The following is a 26,126-nucleotide window of genomic DNA, read 5'->3' on the forward strand; positions in this document are numbered from 1 at the left end:
TTGACAGAGCAGGCTGCAGACACGTTTGAGTCTGGCCCTTCAACTGACTGTAGAGGCACTCAAGTGAAACTCTATTACAACACCCTCTCCAGCCTCGATCCATCAGCGCCAACACAACGCCAGTTCACGTGTACACAAGCAGGCGTGTGTGTTTGTGTGTGTTTTTTCAAAGACAGATTGCTTTAATGTGGCATTTCATTAAGCACAAGATTTCTAAAAGTGTTGCTCTTTCTATGGTATTTCTTCTGACACCCCTTTTATCTGCAAAACTTATGACAGCAATTGTTGTTGCTTTTAAGGCAACTGCGGGTCATGCGGGTGAGGAAAATGTATCACTCCTCCCATCAGACTTAATCCAATCAACACCTTTGGAGCGTGAAGCATGGCTTTCATGTTTTATCAGAGAGTCATAGACAGCTGTTAGAGTGAGAAATTTAGGAAAAGGAGCAAAGTGCAGTCATGACAAGTGAGCTCATGCTGCCCCACACTTCAACACAGACAGGCACAAATGTATGCAGAGGAATAGCATAACAGATACATTGTCTCGAATGGGATGAATATTTCATGGCTGGTTTGTGAAAAAAAAAGATTATAATGTGTCTTTGCTATCATGTCGCAAAAGTTCAACATTAACTTCCCTTCCTAATTGGCTACAGCACAGAAAATCAAGGTACACAGACACATGGCACAAAACTTTTTTTTCCACATGAAAATAGTTTAGCCAAATGATGCTTGAAATTGAAAGTGACTCAAAAGTTAAAGTGGATGAGAAGCAAAAAAAAAAAAAAAAAGTCAGGATAAAAAATTTAAATCGACAAACGACAGGAACTGAACATACTGTAAAACTTTACTGGGAAGCAAATAAACAAAAATAAACATGATTTTAAATGTGTGTCTTCTTTTTGTTTTTTGGGGGTTTTTGCCCGTCTAGGCCACAGACGGAGATGCAGGCACTTTTGGGATTGTGCGGTACTACTTCACTGATGAGCCAGACCAGTAAGACACAGCTACACACACACACTCACTTACACATAGTCAATCAGTCCACACACACAAAAACACACACACAAACACATTAATTTTTCATTTATTTGGCCCCTTGTTAACAATTGTACCGCACTGTTTCTGGCACACAGCATCACCAGAGACAGCTGAGCTACAACAATGTCTGGCGCTTATCTCAACGTCTGCTCTTTTCAGGCCACAAACACCTAGAAAAACTAACACTCACATAATTCACTCATTAATAATCGCCAGTGTTTTAAAAGACCACCATTACTGTGGCTTCCTATAATATGTATATTTTTCTGTCTTTAACAAAATAATTTAATTATTTATTTAACACAATACGGGGACCTCCCTGCTCACAACTCTGTATTATATATATTTGAGCAGCTTTGCATGACAGTTTAAAATCTGTCTTTAGCTACCTTCTCCATCTCTTAAGCCAGCTTTCTCCTGATTGGCTCCCTTTCACAAACAAAAGATTTGGGTGCCAGTTGCATGGGACTACTGGGCTCTCACCCAGAGCTGTGTCATTTTCTAACTACTCTCTGGATTTCTAGTTTCATAGGGGCTGCTTGCCAGAATTAATTGGCCCCTTTGGAGCTATAGTCCAAAGATGTAAATTTCCTGTGGTAGAGAGTGGTCCGTGGGACAGTGTTGGGGGTTTCTGTGCTTACAGCCAGAGCTAGCCATATTAATCTTATGAAATAAAGTTAGTGCGGTGCACTTGTAGTCACAGGGAGGAAAAAAATGGGCCTCTAACCTCACTTTTCTCTTGCAGGTTTTCAATTGACGAAGAGACAGGCTGGGTCGTTCTGCAGGCCAGCCTTGACTATGAGTTAATGCGCCGCTTCACGCTGACTGTGCTGGCGAAGGACGGCGGTGGGGAGGAGACCACAGGGAGGGTCCGAGTCAACGTATTGGACGTCAACGACAACGCGCCACTCTTCCAAAAGGAGGCGTACGTGGGCTCTCTGCGAGAGAACGAACAGACTGTGCAGTCAGTGGCACGAATCAGGGTGATTATAAACGCATAAGGTCGAAGAAGCACCTACACACAAAAGGCGGTGGAGTTTTTAAAGCATGCTTACTGTACAATTTGTTGGCAAAATTACATGCTCTTTACAAGACAGTGTTGTAAACGTGTCCCGTTTATAGCTGCTGTAAAATACCCCATAAACATACACCTGTGACCATCGCGGGTTTTAAATATTAACACTCGAGACTAAGATCAACATCCATAATGGTATTGAAGTGCCGCATAGCAACAGTTTGTTTGGTTGCAATAAACAAACTACGTTGTAAGATAAAAAATAATGTTTATTTATTATTGATTTGAAATGAAATTATTCCACACACTGAGCACTGAGACAGAATATTTCCCCGTGTTCTCTTGCACTTATTTGGTACATTCACATAAAAACTACACCCTGCTATACAGAATCTCACTCAAACCCCACCACAAATCTGACTCCCAGACCTTTTGGCTTTGCTGCCCTTCTCGTCTTTCTTCCGTGTTCCTTCTCTGTTACTGTAATCACGCAGTAATATGTTTGTCTGCACTGTATCCAAAAAGAACAGGTCAGCTTACTGTGTTGGCCATCAGTCACTGCCACACATAAGGCAGTGGTGCGCAGGCACAGTGGTAACCAGTGGGTCAGTGTTTGCTTTGATTGCACCCACAAGAGAAAGATTATTACATCCCTTGTGGCTTTACGCTGCTACGGTTACACTATGGCAGTTTGCCTTTTGCATTGTGGGAACCGAGCTGATGGCCAGGCTCAGTGCTTTGGCTCGCTGTGTTTGATTAGTCTGAGCTAACCTTAAACGCTGCTGATATTAATACGCCGCCTCAGGAGGAAGGGGAGGGAGGGAGCCGGTCGCATAATTGTGTGTGTCAGCAGTATGCCTTGGAACCTCTTGTGCACACACAAATAAATGTGCGCGCACGCACATACAGAGTACTCCAGGAAAACAGGGAGGGATGGAGGAAACGAAAGAACGCTGAAATAGAAGGAGAGGGTGTTTTGAGAGACAAAGCAAAGAGAGGCTCTTGTGTTGTTTGCTTTTTGCCTTGGAGATTTGTGCCTCCTACCACTGCGCTTATGCTTTCTAGCTAAATCTTTTTTCATTTTCTCAACACTCCTTATTCCTTTGCTTCCTTAGCCGCTCATCTATTTGATTTGCTGCCCCCAACTCCTCTTACCTTTGAGTGGTAATGCAAAACTATTTGTCGGAATTTGATAGAGGAAGACGGTCTGGAAGAGAAAGCCACAGCTTAGGAAGTTGTGGGGGAAGAAAGGTATTGCTTACTCAACACTCTGGCGTTAAATCAAAGAGGAGAGATTTGTGTTATGGAGGGAAACAAGTGAGTGTTTTTGACAGCCTGTCCAGCCTCTAATGATGCCAGTGAGGGCCCAGTAGACTCCCCTCACAGCCGGAGGACTCGTGTTTAAGTTCCTGCCAACTCGAGAATAATGAGGGGGTGTCATCATTGTTGTTGTTGTTGTTGTGGATTAGACCTGCAAAGTACAGTTTCATCTGTCCTCTGCCTGCTTGGCTTGTCTAGGCTCGGTTGGTGTTCATCCAGTATTGACGCCTGCGCCACTAATAGCCAGAATCAGCTTTAATCTGTCCAATAACATATCGACGCTGACTGACACTTTCCTGGCTGCACATATACACTCAGACTCAAAAACACCCATGCTGTGCAGACATATAGTCATAAATATTATCACTGTCTAATGCAACATCTGTCCCATCGCACTCTGCGAGACTTTGCCTGTCAATAGCTTCTTTTGCACTCCCTTTTCAAGGTGGGAAAACCCCACCATTATTACACCTCACTGCTCCATATAAAAGGTAAAAAGGCAAAATAAGAGTGCTTTGAGGTACCGCCCTGAAGCCGGCAGTGGAGGTGGTAATGTACTGTATGCATGTGTAGAAAGCAGATCCAGAAAGCTGAAGCTTTTGTGCACAAAGCACACCTTTGATTCCGCTAAGCCAGCATGCTATCACACTCTTCCAGCATTACGTCTGCCACCATTAAGACACACCGGATGTATAAAAAGGCCTACTGAGCCACAAGTCACTAACATCGTCTACTCTCGCACACCTTGTGCCCAATCACAGGCTACAGATGAAGATTCTCCTCCCAACAACGTGTTGACATATACCATCATTTCAGCGTCGGCCTTCCCTGATTACTTCCGTATCATCATGGTGGAAGGTTACGCAGGTACGCAGATGTGGTTGAGTTTAAGAGTGTGCGCGTTAAGCTAAAAACAGATTAGATATCCAAGGATTGTTTATACGTAAGTTTTTGCTTGGATTATTTGGGATTATAATAATTATTTGACCAGCAATTTTACTAAGATGTGATGTTTGTGCACCTTCCTCCAGTGATCAGTGTCATCAGACCTCTGGACTATGAGATGGTTCCCAAGGGCATGATCTATCTGACAGTGATGGCCAAAGATGGGGGAAATCCAGCCCTCAACAGCACTGTTCCTGTTACGGTGGAGGTGATTGTAAGTATAACCCTGCAACATACACACAACAGCAACAACTTAATGACACACAGCCACAACTGGAGGTTCAAGTATCAGTTCCTCCTGCAGTTTTTGCTGACAGCTGTCAACAAATGCAGACACAGAGCAGTATTTTGCGAGTACACAGCTTTTGACTTGGTTAAATCTTCAGCATGTTTTCCACCTGCATAACCCAAATATAAACATCACAAGTATGCAGCCTTATTCAAGCTGTGAACGTTTTCTACCATCCGGTGCTTTGTACATTCTCTTAGATGAAGACTAATGACCTTAAGCAACAACTGTCACGTCTTGCTATGTACTGTCCATCGGCATATAGCAGCTTTTATGAAGCCTTGCTTATGTCTAAAAATGTTATTGACCTCACATTATCACCAACGGGATGGCATCTTTTCCCGGGATGTCAAATACATTTGAATGCTGTTCTTCCAAAGTTATTTACAGCAAACCCGCAAGCAGATGTGATTTGAAGTTTAGTTGTTCTGGGTTCAGGGGTTTGTTAGTTGTTCCAGGAAATAAAACCTGAAAGGTAGGTCTAAGAGGGCTCAAACAGTTCAGTGTAACTAGAGTGCTTGCACAGAGGTCACAGAGGTTAGTAATGCTAAATCTATCAGAGAAAACATGCATTTCCCCATTACCATTGTGCAGCATGCTTAAGCGGCTGGCACTTTTAGGATTATAAACACAACTTTAAAAAAGTTACTAGTACCCTAGCGGCCTTCAACCTCTGTTTTCTTTCTTAAGATTAGCTGATGTGGAACCTGCATGTAATTCATTAAGACTTAAAGATGCCCATTTATTGACTTTATTTGCAACTAATATTTCACAACGTAAATAACTTCTTTATATAGTAACTATTTTGATCAAAGCTGAGATTCTTTCTAATTCCAGACCCTGCGACAGAAATCCTTACAGTCTCCCCACTTTTAAGACACTTTTGTCAAACCCTTTAAAAAATAGGAAAGAAGCCCACAGAGCTCTTATATCATATGTAGTGAATGAACACAGAGCTTCCTTATACTTATAAAAATCCACATTGCAGTTTGTGACAGGTGTCACCAGCCTCATCTGGTGGATTGTTTCATATGTTTCTGACTTACATATTGCTTTCAGTATTCCTTCACTGTTTACCTTCTCAATCCTTTTAACCCGTGTCTCACTGCAACTTTGTCTGCAGCTTTATCGCAGTCTGTGCAGCTATCTGAGCTTCCAGTTCGCTTGTCAGTCTTATCAGTAAATGTCTTATTTTGAGGCACTAGAAAAAGTCACAGCTGTCTACTCGCACCCGCACTGCATCACAGATGTTTTAATATATTAAAGGATGGAGGAAAGAAAACACTCTGCATGAGGTTCTGGGTTCTGATCCTACAAGATAGTGATTCAGAGCTTTTGATGCATGTTTCCCTGCAAATGTAATGACAGACCGTATTGTGATGCTATGCACGGGAAATTTTCACCTATATGGTTTCATTTCATGATGCTTTTGGGTTTTTAAGTTATCTTTGAACCATGTTTGAATGCTGATGTGAACGGAGGTCGTTCAAATGTCCTAATTAAAGGCAGTAATGACATCATGCTTGCACGTTCAAGACGACTCGCGTTGGAACTGTGGTCACAGAAAGCTGTCTAATATGTGTCCAAATTCTCACATTAATCAGGTTGTAGGTGTAATATTGTATTTTTGTCGACTAAAAAAAGAATGAATATTGACCTTTGCTAAGGTGCAATAAATACAGCTGTAAAAATATAACGAACAACCCAACACTAATAAACAGTCTCTCTGCTGGCTCTTAAGCTCATTTCCCATGATAGCCATCAATTAGACATGAAACCTTTTGTTCATAAGAGGGAAAAAAATGGCGGTAGAATGGATGAATCCAGTTGGAATATTCTTTGATATGCACGGACAGTAATCATATCTGTACACATCCTACAAGAGAGAGAAATATTGTGTAAAACAACTGGGAGAGATGTGCCAAATTCATTATGCTCTCCCTCTCTCTCTCTCTCTCTCTCTTGCTGTCCTCCACAGTGTCGTGACTCACACCACAGGGGTTTATCAGTGGCTGGCAGCATCACATACACACAATGCTTTGCGCCAGCGTAGCACAGAGCCCAGCTAGATAATAGTGCCAGTGACTGTTGTTAAAGTGTTAACATTTCTCAGCGGCTCACACAGTGGGGAAACTCTCTGTGAATAGCCACACAACTGGATGTGTTGGTGTGAAATAGTCTAATTCAGCGAGTGGGAGGTTGTGAGGAAATGTAAATACTCTTACAAAGTCTGTTTTTCAGCAGAAGCTGTAGCACGCTCTAGTCCGTGATTCCTATCAGTATACAGGCCCTGATTACTCTTTTGCTTCAGGCAGTGCCATTAGAAGCAATAATAATAATGTTTCTAACTATTTTCTCATATATTGTTGCAACAGTGTCTTCTTTTTTAATATCTACCTCAGCTTGAGCATCAATCCACTTATTGTCCAGCCTACTTTCTTTCTCCTAAAGCCACAAAACACCTAACATTGCATTCACTGGTGGGATAGTTAGTGTAGTAGCCACAAAATAGTTTCTGATTGGACAGTGAAAACAGCAGCCGGCATGACAAAGTGTTTGAAGTCATAAAATAATATATTATAGGGTCTTTCAGCTCAGTAGCCATCTTCAAAGAGATTCCACCAGCACTGATGCTATTAAAAACGTTTGTGCTTCTCACTGTCTTAATTCCCAAATTTGCTAATCTCAGTGTTAATGTGTGACGACAGTTTCAGCAACTCTTCTTTTTTAAGCAACATTAGCATTTTCTCATTGTTTAGCACATTGACTCAAGCTGTTGTTGATGTTTGTACCTCCCCCAGGATGAAAATGACAACCCACCCGAGTTCAGCAAACAGTCCTACATCATCAAAATCCCCGAGAACATTATCGCTGGTGAGTCATTTCATACGTTTGGGGTTACAGTTTAGTTGCTAGAATACATTTTTCTGGTCGGCGCAGCCAACACAGCACTTAAACACTCCAGACAAACACCATGTGTTGCACATACAGTCACCACTCACTCGAATTGCCTTACTATTAGGATATACAACAAATGGCTCTGCTGTCTTGGGGCTGTGTTTCCTTTTTTTTTTCTTTTTTAAAATGTTTTATTTTATTTCCATCCTCTGGCCTGCACTGTCTTATTTGTTTTGATTTTGCATAATGTTTTAAAATTCTCAGTCAGAATAGGATATTGACTATTCAAGGGAAATCACTGGATGCTATATTCATTCTCATGCATGCATTCAAAAGACTCTTTCATCCCAGACAATAGATTAGTTTCCAGTCGCTAGAGGGAAATGAGATATTTGACCGCCTTGTTCTCTGTCTCGAGTTCTGCCAGATCCTGGCCAGTTTTTATTCCTCGGGCCCGATTTTGAAGGAGCGCATAGCTGAGCTGCTTGGGCCGGGGCTCGAGGTTTAGGAGACTATGTCTAAAGTGTTTGGCCCTGAGCTGAAGGCCCGAGGCTTGGGATGCAAGGCTGCGCTCAGGGCTAACCCTGCGGCTCTGGCTAGCCTCTCATCCCCTCTGCCTGCCAGGGTATTGATCAAGTCTGTGCCAAGTATGGGCTGTGCCAAACAAGCTGATAATCCACTAATCCATAAACCCACTCACTGTCATGCCATCAGTCGAGTTGTGGATGGGGGCGGTGAAGACACTAGCTCTGTGTTTGCCATTTCAGTCTGTCTCTGCTGCTCGTCTATCCCTGCCTTCTTTCCCTTTTCCTAGACTTCACATGTTTTCTCCATGATACTGTCTCTCACTTCAGTGAGTTGTAACTTTCTTTATGTCTAACCCCCCCCCCCCCTTCTGCAGGGGCTACTGTGCTGCTTGTGAATGCTACTGATTTGGACGCCTCGCGGGAGTTTGGCCAGGCCTCACTCATCTACTCCCTGGAGGGCTCCTCTCAGTTCCGTCTCAACTCACGCTCAGGTACATGTGTGTGCATGGTGTGTCTTTGTACCAGGGAAAACTGATTTTAGATTTGACTGTAAGATCATGCTGGAAGTGATGGCTTACTTAAATCTGTGTATGCACAACCTTTTTTTGGTTACTTTGCTTCTGTGCACTTTGTGACTGGCTTGCACCCCGTGTCCACAGCGATCCTCATCAAAAGAAAAAGAAATCTTTTTTTTTACTACTCTACAAACTTCTTAAAGTACCTTTAATAAGAACAAATAAAACAAAATGAATACATATAAAATATAATACTGTTTGCTAAAGTAAAGTGAGCTGTCTCTGCGGGGGTTTGCACTCTCTGAGTGTGTGCTGTTGTTGTTCTTGTTGTTTTCTTTTTCCTTTCTTGGCACTTTTGATCTGATACCATGTGTGTTTCAGGAGAGATTACTACCACAGCACTGCTTGACCGTGAACTGAAGTCAGAGTACATCCTGATAGTCAGAGCAGTGGATGGAGGCGTGGGCCCACAGCAGAAGACTGGGATTGCCACGGTAACAATTTTATATCACTCATCAACCAATAATTTGACATCAATAAATTCTGCTTCGTCAGCATAGACGCTCCATGGCATGTTTTTTTTCTGTCGTATAAAAGCTATGAGGTACTAGTAATCGGACTTGGCTCATCATATTGCATCAGTATAGTCAGTTAATGACAATAATTTCCCTCTCCTGCTGAATTTAGGTGAACATCACCATCCTGGACATCAACGACAATGCCCCCATGTGGCGAGACGAGCCATATAATGCCAACGTAGTTGAGATGAGTCCTATCAACACTGATGTCATCTCTGTGAGTGTCTCTAGCCCAACTTGTAACTTGATTCATTAGGTGGTCTTACTAATAGTAACATTGGCACACTGTAATAATAATACTAAAATTACATGTTTATTATCTCCACCAACGCGGTTATGTTTTCACTAGCATGTGTGTCATTCTGTCTGTAAACACAATTACATCAATTCTGATATTTTAGGGGTGTAGAGTGGGGTGTGACCTCTGACCTCTCCTTCACGGTGATTGAAGGAGAGTTATTATAGAGCTATTTAAAATAACACTAGGTTTTCAGACTAATTTGACTAATTTGACTTTTTTTTATTAACATTACAGTAAGAAATTCTAACCATTTGAACACATGTACATGTTTTTGAATATTTTTTATATATTTTTTCAAAAACGTCCTGTACCATAGCAGCAAAAAAACCACTTGAAATTAGGTCGAGAATATTAAAAGGGGGCAAAAGCCTGAACTTTGCACATGTTGGGACTGCAATTACTTTGAAAGTCAGTACTGTGGTCCTGGAGTAGTTTCGTGTAGGACGGGTGGTGAATGAATTTAGAAGTAAGTTACTGAATTTTTTATATCTTTTGATTGGTGCACTGCTGTCATTTGATTCGTTTTTGTTTTTTTTTCCTGTTTTGAATCAGTATTTTGCAGCTTAATTTGATTAATCTGATTTTGAAAACGCATGCCAAAGATGTGTTTTTAATTTAAAAAAAAATACTCAGTGTCAGATACAGAGTGATCAAAGTGTGAAGATTGAATCATCCATTTTTTTCTGCTTTAACTGAAGAACAACATTTGAAATATAGATCTGCTTACATACTCGGCTATCGATGGACAAATGGCCGTCATGCATAGGTCATCACAAAGTAAACTCCTCTATTAGCCCAAACTCTCATTGTCCTGCCGGTGTCTTTGGCAATGTGTTGTTGTTAATTAAGCCCTGATTGTCCATTAATTAAAGAGGCATCAGTGAGTGTAATTAAGGGAGTCCAATTGCTAATTAAAATGTAGCCCGCAGTCATACGCAAAGCAAATTATTCAGCTTCTACGCAGAGAAATAAGCAAGAACCCATCTTGCAGTGCAAAAAAAAGTGAAATGAAGAAACGGTGGAGAAAAAGAAATGGTAGATAAGCTTTGCACTGCTAAAATGTTGCCACTTTTTCCTAATCTCCTGTAGTTATTCATCAGTTGACTTCTTTCATGGTGCATCCAGCACTGCGCTGCATACTGTATGTGTCTCCATGTGCACAGTGGACAGACACAGTTGCTCCTCTGACCATTTTTCAATAAATCTGACCACCCAGGCTTACAGTCCTGTAATTGGCCCCAGTGTATCCCTGGCCCAGCCAGTGTTTCCATGGTGACAAGAGACCACCTGCTGAGTCCTCCTGGAGGTGTCCAGTGAGCCGATGAATTTGGCCGCTGTGTCCAGTGCAAGGATCAGCCCACTCAAATCTCAGAGAACCCCACCATCAATGCTGCAGCCTCCACACACACACACACACACACACACACACACACACACACACACACACACACACACACACACACACACACCGTAAGCCTCCTCGAAGATCGCCTTTCAAAACAATATTCCCTTTTCTGCCTCTCTGCAGTCAGACGAGGACCACAGTTCAATAGACAAGGCTAATATATTTGCTCTCCATCTTTTAATGTGCTCTGCTCGGGCCAGAATTGATCATTTCAACGGGCCCCGGTCAGGCACTTCTCCCTGTCTTATATCACCTGCCTTTGTCTGTGCAGTTGCTAATCAATGAGGCTCTGAGATGCCTGCCTACCATGTCCCCTTAATAATTAAATACCTGCAAAACCTTTGTTCCTCTAATGACCAATTAACCAGTTTCCAGCATTTTTAGTCAGCGCTTTGAATAATTGATCAGCTCTTTAAAAATCAGCCTGTGCTTTAGCTGGGCTCCCGGCTTCGTGCATTCATCACCCATCGCAACTCTGTGTCACAAAATGAGACATTACTATTTTTCTTTTAGCTGACTGATGTGTTCAGAAAGTTGAAAGGAATTGTACACGATGCTCAGCTGCTGTTATTCTTTTCCCTCCCTCTCTTGTTCCTCCTCCTTCCTCTTCCTCCTTTCTTTTTTCATCAGAAAAGTTCTGTTGCAGATCATCCCTTCATCTTTAAGTTGTTTTTGCAAAGTAAACCACTAATTTAGCTTTTTATATATCTCTATATGTGGGTGATATATGTGTGTATAGTAAACGGTTTTGAGGAAGCTGTCTGAAGAGCTCAGGCAAATGAAAGTAAAGGGTTTTCTTTACTGGTTTCTGTGTCCAGGTGTTGGCAGTGGACCCTGACAATGGGGAGAATGGGACAGTGATATACAGTATCAATCCAGAAAATCCTTTCTACACCATCAACAGCAGTACTGGGAAGATCCGCACCAGTGGGGTAACACTGGACAGGGAAAGCACAAACCCCAGGGACACGGTTCTTATGAGGACTATCGTCGTGTCAGCTGTCGACCGTGAGTAGTGTGTTGCAGTATGATGTTGGTTTGTGCTTGTAAAATGCTCCTATTAATTACAGGGGATCCAAAAGCAAGCTTAAATTGTAATGTCTCATTATCACGTTATAGTTTTCAGTTCTCAGCGATGAGCCTCTTCCTCCAAGCCTCATTCCTAAAGTTTTATGTTGACCATGAAACTCTTTACGGTGGCTAATAAACTCCTTTGACCATGAGATATGGTGTGTGTGTATGTGTGTGTGTGTGTGTGTGTGTGTGTGTGTGTGCGTGCATATAAATATATCTTTATCTATCCCTTTGGCGCCCTCTTTAGGTGGTACACCTCCACTGCGTGCATCAGCAAGCACCACAGTATTTGTCAACCTGCTGGATCTCAATGACAATGACCCAACCTTCCTTAATCTGCCATCTGTGGCTGAAGTACCTGAGGGACTTCCCATTGGATTCTCATTTTTTAGGGTAAAATAAAAGACTGGTGCTTTGTAAAATGGTATTCCATTGCATTTGGGGTTTATTTTGTACATGTTAAAATGATGCAAGGAAAAAATTAATAGTGAAAATCATAATAGTCATGTTCAAAAAGGACTCAGGAGAAGCGTAAGTTTGTTTAATCCCTATTGTTTTATTTAATACTATTTAGTGACTAATTTAGTCACTTTTTTTATTTTATGCTCTGTCCTATCATAAATCCTTCCTTACAATTTGTTACATGGATTTCATTTTATAACCCAGTAATGCACTAGGACGTGTAAAAATCTAAGAATTTCCCCTCTCGCCCTGCTGGTGGTCTTTATCCTTCAAGCTCAGGTCCTCTTTGAGGACCCTACCACTCTCTCTGGCTGAGGTTTTCACGCAGTCGGTTGTGGTCATATTCCTGATGTACTCATGGATGTTTGTTGTCTCATCCTGGACATCCTGGTTTTGACACTCACTAGTCCTCGGCCTCCTTCTGTTCGCTTAGCGTGCATAGGTGCTGGATTTGGGTTGAAACAATCCATGCATGGTGAGGAGGCTTCTTGTCTTGATGTCAGTAGCTTCTACCTCCTCCTTTGGCCAGCTTATTATCCCAGCAGGGTATCTGATCAGTGACAGGGCATAGGTGTTGATTGCCCAGATCCTCTACTTCTCATTCAGCTGACTCTTCAGGACTTGCCTTACTCTCTGCAGGTATTTGGGGGGTGCAGTTTTCCTAATGGCTTCTTTATGATTCCCATTTCCCTTTGTAATTTCCAGGTACTTGTAGCTTTTTTAGATGTCTACAATGTTGCCTTCTGGTAGTGCAATCCCCTCTGTTCGGACTAATTTCCCTCTTTTTGTTACCATCTGACTACTGGTACTATTGGTAAATTATCTCTACAAATTGTGGAAGATTTTCAGATGAATCTTCCTTGATGAAGCATTGTGCAGACTGAATATATCAAAATCTAAAGTGCATAATATCATTAAAAGTCTCTAAAAATCTGTGCAGTCCATGATCTCCAGGCCCTCAGACAGGTCTGCATTTACAAGGTTCATTCACAAATGCAGGTTAAACTCTGTCGTGCAAAGAAGAAGCCGTATGTGAACATGATGCACAAACACTGCCATCTTCTCTGAGGCAAAACTTTAAAATGGACTGAGGGAAAATGGAAATCTGTTCTGTGGTCAAACTGACTGAAATTTGAAATTCCTTTTGTAAAACATGGATACTGACTCCTTTGGATTAAAGGGAACAGGGACTGTTGGAGCCAAGTCCAGGCCAATATTTTACTCAGTTACATCATGCCATATTTAAGTATTTGTCATGATCTTTAAGTTTTTATTATAATCTTGATCATTTTAGGTTATAATGTAATATGCTGTGCTCCATAAATTAATCCTGCTTTGTTAGTCTGTTGTTGTTGTAAAGTGTTGGTGGATGTCGTAAAGGGGGTGTGTATTTGACCCGCATGCGGAGGGGTGTGGGTAAAAGGTTAGGTAAGCAAGCAGGACGTGGAGCAACGGTTTTCTGACCGTCGCCGTTTTAATGTCATTTTTTGTTGTAACACAAAGGGAATATAAACGGAGCTCCCACCAGAGGCATTTGTTTTGTACCTTTCGATTTGTAAGGAAAAAAGGGGCAAAACATTTATTTTCCTTACAAATCGAAGGATAAAGAACGAGGCGAAGGAAAAAAGGGGCAAAACATTTATTTTGCCCCTTTTTTCCTTCGCCTCGTTTTTTGCTACCGGAAGGCATCCAAGAGACTTAACAAGAGCACGAGTCAGAAACTTTACGTTTTGCAGAAGCGCCAAAGAAGGACCGAAGGTTGCCGCTATAGGGACCATCCAGCTTCTTATCAGTGCTCAGTTCAAAAGTCTGCATCTCTGATGGTATGGGGCTGTGTTAGTGCCTATTGGCTTGGCAGCTTGCACATCTGGAAAGGCCCCATCAATGACGACAGGTATATTCAGGTTTTAGAGCGACACATGCTCACATCCAGGAAGGCCTTCCATATTTCAGCAAGACAATACTAAACCGCAGTTAATGTCATACAACAGTACGGCTTCAGAGCAGAAGAGTGCGGACAAGATGAAAAATCATGAAACATCATGAATCATAATGAATCATTTTGAATCATCACAAACCAAAAATAGGACAAAGAATACTCAGAAGTCTTGAGCAACAACAATCTTGCTGCTGTCATCAAATTCAAAATGAGCTTACACTTTTGATTTTTGATTTTTTTGATTGAATCTTTATTTTGAACATGTTGAAAAAGTACAGCAGCATAGAATTAAAAGAGACAAATGAACAAAGCAAAACAAAAGTAAAACGATCAACCACAACTACAAATAACTTTCATGTTCAAAAAGGAGCAGGAAGAAGCATAAGCTTATTTAATCCCACCCCTTTTCCACTATCTAGTAATCAATAGACTACAGAAATACCTCCTTGCAATTACATTATATGTCATGTGTAATTTTTTTTATTATTCTTTTATATATATATATATATATATATATATATATATGTATATATATATATATATATATATATATATATATATATATATATATATATATATATATATATGTATATATATATATATATATGTTTCTATCTATCCATATACACGTTTCTCAAAATGGTCAATTTTAACAATTTAAATATTTGTTGTGTTTCCTGCATTTTATTGTGATTAAATTTGGAATTATTAAATGTCAAAGTAATTTCATTCTTTTTTTATTTATATTTTCTGTCCCAACTTTTAAATGAGGATTATATTATCACCATATTTAGTGAAGATAGGCGATGACAGACAGAAACACAAAGTCCTAAAGGAATTTCTCACTTTTTTTAAAAGACTTGACTGCCAAATAACACTGCAACACTTAATAATACGTTTTAATCAGTTAAAATAAACACAATTTAACCACATTTTATTCACCATCTGCTATCTGTTACCCTGTGAGTAATCTTCTATGGGTTTTCTTTTCTCTGTATCGCTTCCTCTCTTTCTTCTGTAGATCCAGGTTGAGGACCCTGACGAAGATAAGAATGGTTTGATTACACTAGCATTACAGATGGGAATGCCTCGCCTCGATTTCTACCTGAACATCTCCACTGGCGTCCTCACCTCATCAGCAGTCCTGGATCGTGAGCGGATCCAACAGTACCAATTGAGGATAATTGCATATGATGCAGGACAGTTCCCTCGTACCTCTACGTCAACCCTCACTGTCATAGGTGAGAGATTCAGATTTAATTTACCTTTGCTTTCTCTGAAATTACCCTAATGGGAAAGTTGAAAACCAAAATAATGAAATAATAAAGAGTTGCTTCATTACGGCAAATAGCCCACCTCTGATTTCTCAAACATCTGCTGAATAAAATGCTGCCACCTGCTGGTGGGATTTGTAAAACCCCAAATGGGGACTGGGCTGATTGCTCTGGATGTGACTGAAGAAGATTGGAAAATCTGCTGCCATTAGCCAGAGAACAGGACACCTGAGCAAGAAAGGCAAAAAGGAAAAAAAAATGTACTACTCACTGCACCACCCTGCTGCCTTTATTTGTCCTCATGTGCATCTATCCGTGTGTCCTCGTGTCTTTCTGTGTGTGGCGTGCGTCAGTTCTGGATGTAAACGATGAGACGCCCACCTTCAACCCTCGCGTGTACAATGTTTCCCTGAAGGAGAGTGTCCCTAGAGACCACACTGTAGCCCGCCTCAGCTGCTTTGACAACGACGAGGGTCTCAACGCTGAACTTAGCTACTTCATCACAGGTCAGAGGTCACGGTGGGAGGTGTTTTTCTGTGTTCTTGAGTTAAAGTTTTTAAAGCCACGGGAGATTTTGTGTGCCACCCGTACCTTCCTTCAATCCATCCATGCATGTGAGAGTTTGTGTATGTACTGAGCTCCTTTGCATGTGCCTTTTACTACGTACAGATATTAATGCGCTTAATTTCTAAAACTGTGACTTCTTTTCATTTTTAGATGGTAATCAGGATGGTAAATTCAGCGTGGGTTTCAGAGACGGCATTGTTCGGACAGTGGTCGGTCTAGACAGAGAGACGCAAGCAGCGTACACTCTGATCATAGAAGCTATAGGTGTGTCATAAAACTTGATCTTTTGTCTTTGTCATTTTTACATACTGTGTGTTTATATATATATTTAAATAATGTGGTTTATCTTCAAAGCTGCTCTTGTTTCTTTGTGCATGCATGATAATGGTGTAAGGAAAAAAAACTGCCTGCACATCTGCAGTGATTTCAGACCATTGCTCAACTGCCTTTGTTCCTGTGTGGAAAAAAAAGAACAAAAACTCGGAGGTTTTCCTGTTTTGGAAAGCATTGAGTGGGGGTAGCTTATCTGCTGAAGAGGCCAGAGACGCCAGCGCTGGGAGAAGAAGCAGAGATAATGTAAAACTGTGCACATTGTCCTCATTCAGCTGAAAATGACCCAGTTTTTAATGAGTCAAGTATATTATATAAAAAATCTCTTTTAGGAGGATTAATAGATTATTTAGTCTGTGTCAGTGAGTGTGTCTGTTTCTGTTATCAATGTCTAAAATTGATGTTAACCTTGAAACTGATGCAAACGTGTTTGTTTTTGCACATAGACAACGGTCCGGCTGGCAGCCGAAGGACAGGCACGGCTACCGTGTTCGTCGAGGTGCAGGACGTTAATGACAACAGACCCATCTTCCTCCAAAACAGTTACGAGACCAGCATACTGGAAAGTGTTCCCCGAGGAACAAGCATCCTTCAGGTGAAAAATACACACGACCACACACAAACACACGCTCATATATACTGCAAAACACATCCTGACAGAAATGGCACTGTTAGCGAATTTAAAACTCAAATTTATTTCCTTAAAACACACTGAGTGAGTTACAGTGATCTCTTTTTGGCTTGAGTTACATTTGTCTTCTTGTCCATACAGGGAGTCCCCCCATAATCTGAGACTAGCGTGACTGTGTTTGTCTTAAGGTGTGTGAATTTCCAGATGGATGGGTTTCGGTGCATCAGAGCAACAAGAGGTGTGATGTTGGGTAGCGATGCTTGAATTTGAGTGAAAATATAGAAACAGACTAAAGTGATATTCTGTCATCTGAGGCTTAATTTTCGCCTCCAAGTCGTTTTGCTGGTGTCTTGTGTTAAAATTTTCTGTATTGATTTCTTTTGCTCACTGTAAAGTCACTTGTGACTATAGCACAGAGCTGTGATGAAAAAGATCACCTGTGATCCAAACTTCAACCTGGGATCAGTAACAAAAATATGCTTTTTGATTATCTACATTTTAAATACTTTTCCTGCGTTTCCTCCACCTAGCATTCAAAGAAGGTTAGAGAAATACTATAAATGCACTCTTCACTCTCTCCTGGTATTAGTGATGTTTGCTGCACAGTCAATCGTCCTTCAGGTGCTCTTCAAGTCAGATTTCGGTAACATAGTCGAATAGACAAGGCACAGTGAGGTGGGGTTCTCCGCTGGCCTCTGGCTGTGTTGTCTGTTGAGTTGGAGGCAGGGGAGCGCGTGTGCTCTCGCGCTCCTGCGGCCTGCGATGAGGCGGCCGTCTGAAGGAGAGATTGTACGAACGCCGATACGAGCCCAGCCTCTTCCACACCTTCAGCTGGGGCTCGCTGGACGTCCTCCTTCTACGAGTCGAACTCTCCCCTGGCCCGCAGCTCGCTTCGGAGTCCCCGTCCTGTTCAGAGGGCCGGCACACTGCCAGGAAGGCTGCAAATCCTGCCAGCAGCAGCGACAGCCCCAGCACCACCATGATGGTGAATTCTGGGTCGTGGATGTGTGAAGAATAAGATGGGGGCTGTCGAATGGTGACAGAGGTGGCAGTGGTGGTGAGGGTGGACAGAGTGATGTTTTCTGTGTTAGAAGTAAAGGTGACGTTGGAGCCCGGATCAGTGGTGTTCATATTGTCTCGGTTCTGGAAGGAGAAAGCTATATTAGTCAGGATGTTTCAGAGATTGTGTGAGTGTTGGTTTTAGTCTATTTGGCTAATTTCAGTGTATGCATGTGTGTGTGTGTGTATGGGTGTCTGTGTGTGTGGTCAGCCTCCATCAAAGTGCCATAACAGCTCTCTTGACGTGCTTGCATCTCCAGCCAAGCCTAACTTTGCTGACTAGGTTTATTTTAGGCCTATTCTCATGTTTTTGCTTAATTAGGCTCATACACTCAAGAGCTCATTATACACAATGACACACATGCACAAATATGCATAGAAACGCCTGCACGCACAGCCAGATGCAGGGACTGTTTGGCATTTGCGGCAATTATGTAGCTATTAAATCAAGGACTACAAAACAGTCAATGCTTGACAGGCTTTCCTCAATGTAAAACAAATTGGGTTTATTAAATTGCCCTCTTGTAAAATGCAAGGAACCCACCTCTTCTACCCCAGTCTCCAATTACCCACCCCCATCCCTCCCTCCTATCTTCAGCATAGTAACATTTGTAAATGTCATCGTCCTTAATTCAGTGGAGACAAAGCATGGCTTATCGGTTTAAGGGAAACACATTGGGACGTGAAATTATTTTTAAGACCAAATGCCAGGAAAGCTGTGAAAAGGCCAGTGGAGCAGGATGGCTCGTTAGAGAGTCAGTTCATTAGTCAGCGCCTCCAAGCACATACGCCGCACTCGCATGCATGCACACACACAAACACACAGCTATTCAAACACAAACTTTCTTTCTCACCCACACATATTGTAGCTTGCACATATTCGTGATTAGACGCGCTGTTCTTAAGCTCGGCAGCCTGGCTCTAAGGTGCTCTCCCTCTGTTTCTCCCCACATTGTTGCTCCTCCAGATCTGACTACTCAGCTAGTTTTGAAACCAACAAAACTTTTTTCTAGCACGCTTTGTTTGTCAGATTCACATTTGCAAATTTAACTGACTGTGCACGCAATTTCACTAATAATTAATTTCTAGTAGAAACAAAATGAATTCTAGCAATATAACATCTCCAGTGATTTCAATAATTTACTGTTGTGGTATATTCTTAGCAATTAATATTGACGCTGAAATCCCTTGAAAATATATACTCACGCTGACACTTTGGAGACTTTAAAGCAGAACTTTGCTTCGTTCCAGTAGTTGAGGTCAGATCTGTTTTGTAGATCCACACTTTGTAACTGCACGCTCTTGTTTTTCCCCCCTCAAACTACGGCTTTTCCCAGAAACAGAGGGGGAAACGCTGGGGAGGAAGAGGGGAACGGGGTTGAAAAGGGGGTAAAGTCTCAGGAACAGCATCACAGAAGTAATACGTCTCAGCTGCTTTAATGACACAGAGCCAAAGACAATAAAATATTTTGTCAGTCACACAGAGTCTTAGATTTAAAAAAAAGCTGTGCGTCTACACCACACGGTTGCACTTCCAACATCTGGCTCCGCAATGTAGTCTTGCACTTTCATGCACCCCCTTTTATGGACCAAGTGGTGCATTCCACTGTGTAGTGCCCTATTCATCACTCACCAATCTGACCCCCAGCCACTTTTTTTCCTCCCGTCTCCCCCTCCCCTCACCTCCTCTTTCTCCTCTCCTCTCTACATCTCTTTATAAAACTAATGAGACTGAAGTTGGGCCCCTCTTCACGGAGGGAGTGAGAGCGCGCAAAGGAGGACACACAGGGCAAGACAGAGACCGCGAGAGTGTGGGTCTCACTATATGCGTGCACCTGACTGCACATGTAAATGTGCTTGAATGAGCGTTTCTTCTGTGTGCAGTTAAGTCTGCACTTTGTAGGTACCTCCACAGATTTTGACACATTCACAGAGAAGCGAGGTGTGACATAAAGTCGGCCTCATCCAGTGCCGGCGACAATGCTGGATTCAGAAAGTCAGTCGTATGACATGGCCCATTCACCAGCATCCCAATAGGTTTCACTGTTTATCTGTGTACGCTGTGGAGTCGTGCTGTCTGTGCTGAGATTGGCTTTTTTTGGGTGTTTCTGGCCATCTGCCTGTAACACAGAGAGAGAGAGTTTATTGCTGCCAAGCTGCGAAGAGGTTGTTGTGGCAACAAGACACTGGGCACCCGGCAATGTGTGGTGCATGGGATAGTATACAGATTTCTCCCTCTGCCTTGACAATTATTAAAAATGCATATGAAATGTTCCGTCTGTCATCGGAGAAAGAGACTAGAAAAACTGAGATGCTCAAACCTTGTGGTAACCAAATCCAACTGTTTAAGTCTGTCATGATTTTAGTTTTGAGCAATGATAGCTCTCACATAAAGTTGCAATAATTGCCATTAGACTATCACTTTTTTTAAAGCGTGCCTTTGCCAATTTTAAAGCAAAAACAACTGCAGAGCTGTTTCCTTTCCCGGAGCTGGTTTGCTTTTCCATGTTATTTAGCATTTGATTAAGTTCCGTGATCCTGTGCAGATGTTTTAAGACAATGCAGATGTCTTTATTTGTTTTTTCATTTTTGGTCTGTAAAGGTTCAAGCTACAGATGCAGACCAGGGAGAGAATGGGAGAGTCCTGTACAGGATCCTCACTGGTAAGTGTCGCAGTCCTTTAGAAAACCTTTGCACGTGGTCATCCTGTTCGCTGATTGAATGTCTACAAGTTTAAACACAGTCTCAAAATATGTGATGGCAGCTTTGTGAAGATACGTTCTTTAGAAAATTGTCAACATAGTAAAATTCTCAAGATTCACTGATTTGATCATTCCTCTTGGTTCCTGTGCTTTAGCTTTACTCAGTGTGTATGAGTCAGGTCTTGCCAAAGAGTCAGAGTACTTGTGATGACGGGCTCTTTAAACAAGTTGAATTTGCCATGTCAGCAAATGAAATGACCCACTCAGTGGACTTCAGTAAACCTAGGTTAAATGTGCAATTTTGTTCAGGTCTCTTGGCTTCATCTCACCTTCCCTTCCTTTCACTGTCTCTCTGTCTGTGCGCTCGTGTTTGTGATGCATGCAGGGAACAGCAACAATCTGTTCAGTATAGAGAGAGACACCGGACTGGTGACAAGAGGCCTCAGGGCTCTGGACAGAGAAACCAGCAGCTCCCATATGTTGGAAGTGGAGGCGTACAACAGTGATGAGGGCAGCATGAGGAGCTCTGTGAGGGTGAGAAGCAGAGAAACCACATCCGATGAAAAATATATTATATGTGCATTATAATCAATTTGTTTGGAGGTGAAATTATTGTCTTTTATGTGGCTGTTCGATATATTTATTTAGGAAATGTGAACCGTCTCCTCCTCAGGTGATCATATACGTAGACGATGCCAATGATGAGGTGCCGGTGTTTACCCAGCAACAGTACAACCGTCTGGGCCTGAGAGAGACCGCTGGCATCGGCACCTCTGTGATTGTGGTGCGTGCCACTGACCGTGATACTGGTAAGTTCGGTTTCAAATATGGCAAGAAAAGGGAATGTTTGATTCCAGATCTTTTTAATAACCATTCAGCATCAGGTTTTCTTCATCTAACACCAAATGGAAATACATATTTAGCTGTGCTATTTAGCATAGCTTGTGCCTTTGATCATCAGCTTGCAGATCAATAAACCTAACACTAGTGGGTGCCTCCACAAAGAGAACAAACCAACCTCTTCTTTATTTTTTTTCCCCTCTGGTTTTGTAACTATGGTGCGCACGAAACATCGCAATTGGCATTTAAATCACTACTTCTGCTCCATGGCACAAACTTCCTCTTATTCACTTCCCGTTGGGTAAAGTGTTGCTTAGGCAGCTTCTGACGCATCTTGTGCCGTGACATACATTTTCCAAAACATTAGATCAGGATCAGGCCTGAAACCGAAATAAACATCATATAGCCAAAAGACCAGCGTTGACAACTGTGATTAATAAAAAATAGACTTGAGGAAAAAGGTTACGTTTTGTAACTATAGCTTCATCGAAACAATGTTACAAACTTTTAAAGTTGTTATTCTTAGTAACAGTAGGTGGGGGGAAAAACACCTTTTTATTATAAGTTGTTTTTCTTTGAAATGACACCTTTTTCCTCTCTTGCTGTTCAGGTGATGGTGGAGCCGTCGCCTACGCCCTCGTATCCGGCTCAGACCGCAAGTTTGAGGTGGACGTAAGCACCGGCCTGGTTACCACTGTGGACTACCTGGACTACGAGACCAAGACCTCCTACCTCATGAACGTCTCAGCCACCGACCAAGCTCCGCCGTTCCACCGCGGCTTCTGCACCGTTTACGTCACGTTACTTAATGAGCTGGATGAGGCCGTGGCCTTCTTCTCCGCTGGTTACGAGGCTTCGCTTCGTGAGAACATCGCCACAGGCACAGAGGTGGTCCAGGTGCAGGCGCAGTCTGCCGACAACTTGAACCAGCTGAAGTACCGTTTCGACCCCGACACGTCGCCCGCAGCTCTAGCCCTCTTCAAGATAGACAGCGTCACGGTGAGGTGGAAGAAAGGTCACTGATGATTTGATCACAGTGTGCATGCCTTGTTTTCATGTGTGCTTCATCCATTAACCGCAATGCGACTCAGTAACACCTCGTCCCCGGTGATTTAGGCTAACACTCGTGTTGCTGTATGACTGTAAGCTGATCAAAGTGCTTTAGGTGCTTTGAAGTCATTTGATTCCTTTGATAGATGAGAAATGGGGATTCCTTTGTTGATTTGTGTGATACTTGTTAATTTTCTTCTGTTTTCGTCGCTGTCACACTGGGACTTACATCTTGTATGGACTCTATGATGGTTACCGTATCTGCTGATGCGTGTCTGTGTGTTGTTTCAGGGCCGCATCACAGTGACAGGCCTGCTGGACAGAGAAAAGGGTGATATGTACACGCTGACTGTTGTCGCTGATGATGGAGGACCCAAAAAGGACTCCACTGTGGTACGCCCCTTTGTTGTGAATGGTGTTGTTTCGGGCCTACCCCTCCTATTATTGTGCCTTGTGGATTTATTACTTCATGTGTTTGTGTCTATTCTGGCGCAGAAAGCTAATGGCCTTCCTCTTTTATTAATTGCATCCCTCTCTGGAACTGCAGAAGGTAAGACGTTCTTTTTATGGGGAATGTTAAGTACAACAGTAAATGCGTTTGCTGTGTAACGTGATCATTATGTTTTGTTTGCCCGGGTTTATTTAATGTTCAAGGTAAGTATTACTTTGCAAATGTGGAATTTAACCTCCATTCGATCGTACCTCTGTACAGGTGTCCATCACCATTCTGGATGAGAATGACAACAGTCCAGAGTTTGACATCACATCTGATATTTCACGCGCCATCCCGGAAAACACACCCAAGGGTACAAAGGTGGCAGTAGTTCTGGGAAGGGACAGAGATGCTGGTTTAAATGGACTGGTGAGGGTTTTTTTTAAAACAGCAGAAAATAATGAAAGATCTTCTGTGTGTGGCGCTTAATATCATATCTTTTACTTTACGTTTTACTGCACTTAACAGCTGACAAAGAGCAAAAAAGACGTTGCTTCCCAAATATGGTGCTTTATTTTTTCACTTCTTAGTTCCTAACACATCCTGAATCAAGCAAGCGTGCTTTCCCGGCATCTCAAAAGTGAATGTGACATTTATAACTTGTGTTTCCCTTATTTTAGGTTGTGTATCTCTTAATCTGGCACTAGTACTACAAATATTTACTTCCTCAGATTGCAATACAAGAAGTCAAATTAAACTTATTTCAGTTTCACATCGGCTCTCTTAGATTTTGGCATCTCGATGGCCAACTTAAGCTGCCAGTATCACATTTTCCTTTTTTGCTACTTCCTACTGCGCAGGTTGTGGACTCTCACTTCTTATTTCTTAATTTACTTTCTTAATGTGAAAGAAAAGCTATTAAAAATACCCACACTCTCATTTTTGGTTGCAGTAAGTAGAAGTAATCATCTGACATTCAGTCAGTGACTGTCTGCCCCCATTTTTCTTTCACTCATTCTGACTTGTTGCTCTTTGCCAGGTCAATTTCACTCTGGTGGCAGGCAACATGGAAGATGTGTTCATGATCAAGACTGTGAACAACACTTACGGAGAGGTTTATGTCAATGCTCCTCTGGACAGGGAGTCTGTAGACCGCTATCTACTGAAGGTCAGATTACTATAGTTACTATAGGACAGTTTTACCAGACACCTGTGTCTCTTTCACATTCATGCTCTAAACTTACACCTCATCCCTGATTCAGCACAACAATGAACTAATTACTTGTCATACTTTTAACCAGGAACTCCAAACACATTTTACATGTTGGGCCACACACATAACCCCCATTTCTGTCACTGTTTAGGAAGTTTAATTAGATATTAAAATCATTGAAATGTCTCTGTATATGAAAAAGAAGTGCAATTCAACATTGAGTCTTGGTCAGTATGACGCATTGAGGTTAAATTCTAAGAAGCGTGTAAAATTACAGAGGAAGTTCTGGTAGCTTAGACTCAGACTGTCCAGTAATTATAAAACATGAAGTTCTTATTAATTCGAAGAAAAATCTCTGTGGTAGATTATGAAAAAACATCTTTAATTTTTTAACCATTAAAGAGTTTATTAATTACACTTGTTAGGATGAATGGCAATGGGGGAGGTCTTTCTTTAGTACAAAAAGTTCAGAAAATACAGTTTCAAGTCCGAGATCTTACTTCACATTTTCCAAAGCCATTCAATGGCCAGATTGGAGTGTTTGCTGGGCCGATTCTGGCCCCCAGGCCTTATGTTTGATGCTTTTAATTGAAAACCAAATAGACATTTTTTGAGACTGTTGTTCTGTAGAGACAAAAGGCACAAGTGTTTTTCATTTACTCGTCATGTTTTAATATTATTGATGTTAATGAAAACAGATTTTAATAAAGTATTCAAAGTGCATGCGTTTCGTTTATTTATCCTCTGTGGGGTTTAATGCCAGGTATCAAAATGCATGCTGAGGCTTGTGTTCTAATGCACATCAGTTCACATGTATTGTTTTAGGTCCGTGCCACTGACAATGGCTCACCTCCCAGACACACGGACCACTCTCTCACCATCAACATACTGGACGTTAATGATAATGCGCCAGTTGTTGAGAGCCAGAGGGGCTACAACGTCAGCGTGAATGAGGTAGGGATGCACTCGACACACGATCTAAGCTAAGCAAGCCAGTGATGTCAGTGTATACAGAAATAGTATTCAGCTGTTAAGTTTTATTATAGTCTACCACAGATGATCCATAATTTAACAAGGCTTCTTTTTTGATGTATTTTGCAGAACGTTGGAGGAGGTACATCAGTCGTCCATGTGATGGCGACAGACCGGGACATCGGTCCCAATGCCATGCTGTTTTACTATCTCACTGCTGGAAACCAGGACCTGACCTTCCGCATGGACCGAGTGACCGGAGAGATGGTGACGCGCCCATCCCCTCCCGATCGAGAGCGCCAGGCCGAGTACCGACTAACGGTCACCGTGGAAGATGACGGCACGCCACCTCTGTCGGTAGGGCACAGCAGTAAGCATGGCATTACAACATGCTGCAAACATATCTTATTAATATCAATTCCAACAATTTTTTCCTTTAGCTACTCTCAGATCACTGAGAGTATTGAATCTGAATTCATCAGGATAATAAATAACTAACCATTTTTTGTGTTTGTAAGTGTGCATGCATGAGGTAGACATGAATAGTTCTGCCTCTATGGGCCACATTTACTAACACGTAGCGCCGCCGCAATCTGTGTTGTGACGTAAATAGTACTGCCAGACGCCACAGCTCAGTGGATGAAAAGAATGTGTTATTTTTGGCACTTGATATTAAAGTAAACTCACTGCAGCTGTGTTGGGAAAACAAAACAGACACCTACGAGCGCTATTTGGGGATTTGTAAT

At 42.0% G+C, this 26,126-nt stretch overlaps 4 protein-coding genes across 4 annotated transcripts in view; 3 read left to right on the plus strand and 1 right to left on the minus strand.

Annotated features, from left to right (window-relative positions):
* Positions 1–11,850, plus strand: part of LOC146695792 (cadherin-23-like) — a 63,033-nt gene extending 51,183 nt beyond the window's left edge. The window contains exons 7-15 of the mRNA XM_085478559.1: positions 932–996; positions 1,787–2,024; positions 4,138–4,243; positions 4,408–4,535; positions 7,412–7,484; positions 8,410–8,526; positions 8,932–9,044; positions 9,238–9,345; positions 11,653–11,850. Of these exons, the coding sequence (XP_085334685.1) occupies positions 932–996; positions 1,787–2,024; positions 4,138–4,243; positions 4,408–4,535; positions 7,412–7,484; positions 8,410–8,526; positions 8,932–9,044; positions 9,238–9,345; positions 11,653–11,850 (1,146 nt within the window). The remainder of the gene's footprint in view (positions 1–931; positions 997–1,786; positions 2,025–4,137; positions 4,244–4,407; positions 4,536–7,411; positions 7,485–8,409; positions 8,527–8,931; positions 9,045–9,237; positions 9,346–11,652) is intronic.
* Positions 11,851–15,345: 3,495 nt separating this feature from the next.
* LOC146695793 (cadherin-23-like) lies at positions 15,346–23,534 on the plus strand. The gene is made up of 11 exons (XM_085478222.1): positions 15,346–15,550; positions 15,937–16,089; positions 16,301–16,414; positions 16,927–17,075; positions 20,773–20,833; positions 21,258–21,406; positions 21,546–21,681; positions 22,323–22,711; positions 23,054–23,155; positions 23,258–23,312; positions 23,475–23,534. The coding sequence occupies exons 1-11, from the start codon at positions 15,388–15,390 to the stop codon at positions 23,495–23,497; spliced, it is 1,494 nt and encodes a 497-aa protein (XP_085334348.1). The 5' UTR covers positions 15,346–15,387; the 3' UTR covers positions 23,498–23,534.
* LOC146695794 (uncharacterized) lies at positions 17,158–19,727 on the minus strand. Its single transcript, XM_085476746.1, has 2 exons — positions 19,377–19,727; positions 17,158–18,254 (listed from the first exon to the last, which is right to left on the minus strand). The coding sequence occupies exon 2, from the start codon at positions 18,240–18,242 to the stop codon at positions 17,745–17,747; it is 498 nt and encodes a 165-aa protein (XP_085332872.1). The 5' UTR covers positions 18,243–18,254; positions 19,377–19,727; the 3' UTR covers positions 17,158–17,744.
* Positions 23,395–26,126, plus strand: part of LOC146695795 (cadherin-23-like) — a 34,649-nt gene continuing 31,917 nt past the window's right edge. Inside the window, exons 1-4 of the mRNA XM_085478220.1 lie at positions 23,395–23,624; positions 24,235–24,363; positions 25,234–25,362; positions 25,510–25,737. Of these exons, the coding sequence (XP_085334346.1) occupies positions 24,262–24,363; positions 25,234–25,362; positions 25,510–25,737 (459 nt within the window). The 5' untranslated portion in view covers positions 23,395–23,624; positions 24,235–24,261. The remainder of the gene's footprint in view (positions 23,625–24,234; positions 24,364–25,233; positions 25,363–25,509; positions 25,738–26,126) is intronic.

Source organism: Copadichromis virginalis, linkage group LG13, assembly GCF_057382275.1.
Source record: "Copadichromis virginalis isolate Kocher_CV1m ecotype Utaka linkage group LG13, C_Virginalis_male_GT1.1, whole genome shotgun sequence".
NCBI lineage: Eukaryota > Metazoa > Chordata > Actinopteri > Cichliformes > Cichlidae > Copadichromis > Copadichromis virginalis.

Coding starts and splice junctions, on each gene's coding strand:
- LOC146695794 (XM_085476746.1), bottom strand. CDS start 18,242: ATGAACACCACTGATCCGGGCTCCAACGTCACCTTTACTTCTAACACA.
- LOC146695793 (XM_085478222.1), top strand. CDS start 15,388: ATGGGAATGCCTCGCCTCGATTTCTACCTGAACATCTCCACTGGCGTC. Junction 21,407..21,545: donor GCATGAGGAGCTCTGTGAGG/GTGAGAAGCAGA, acceptor TCTCCTCCTCAG/GTGATCATATACGTAGACGA. Junction 23,156..23,257: donor CCAAAAAGGACTCCACTGTG/GTACGCCCCTTT, acceptor ATTCTGGCGCAG/AAAGCTAATGGCCTTCCTCT.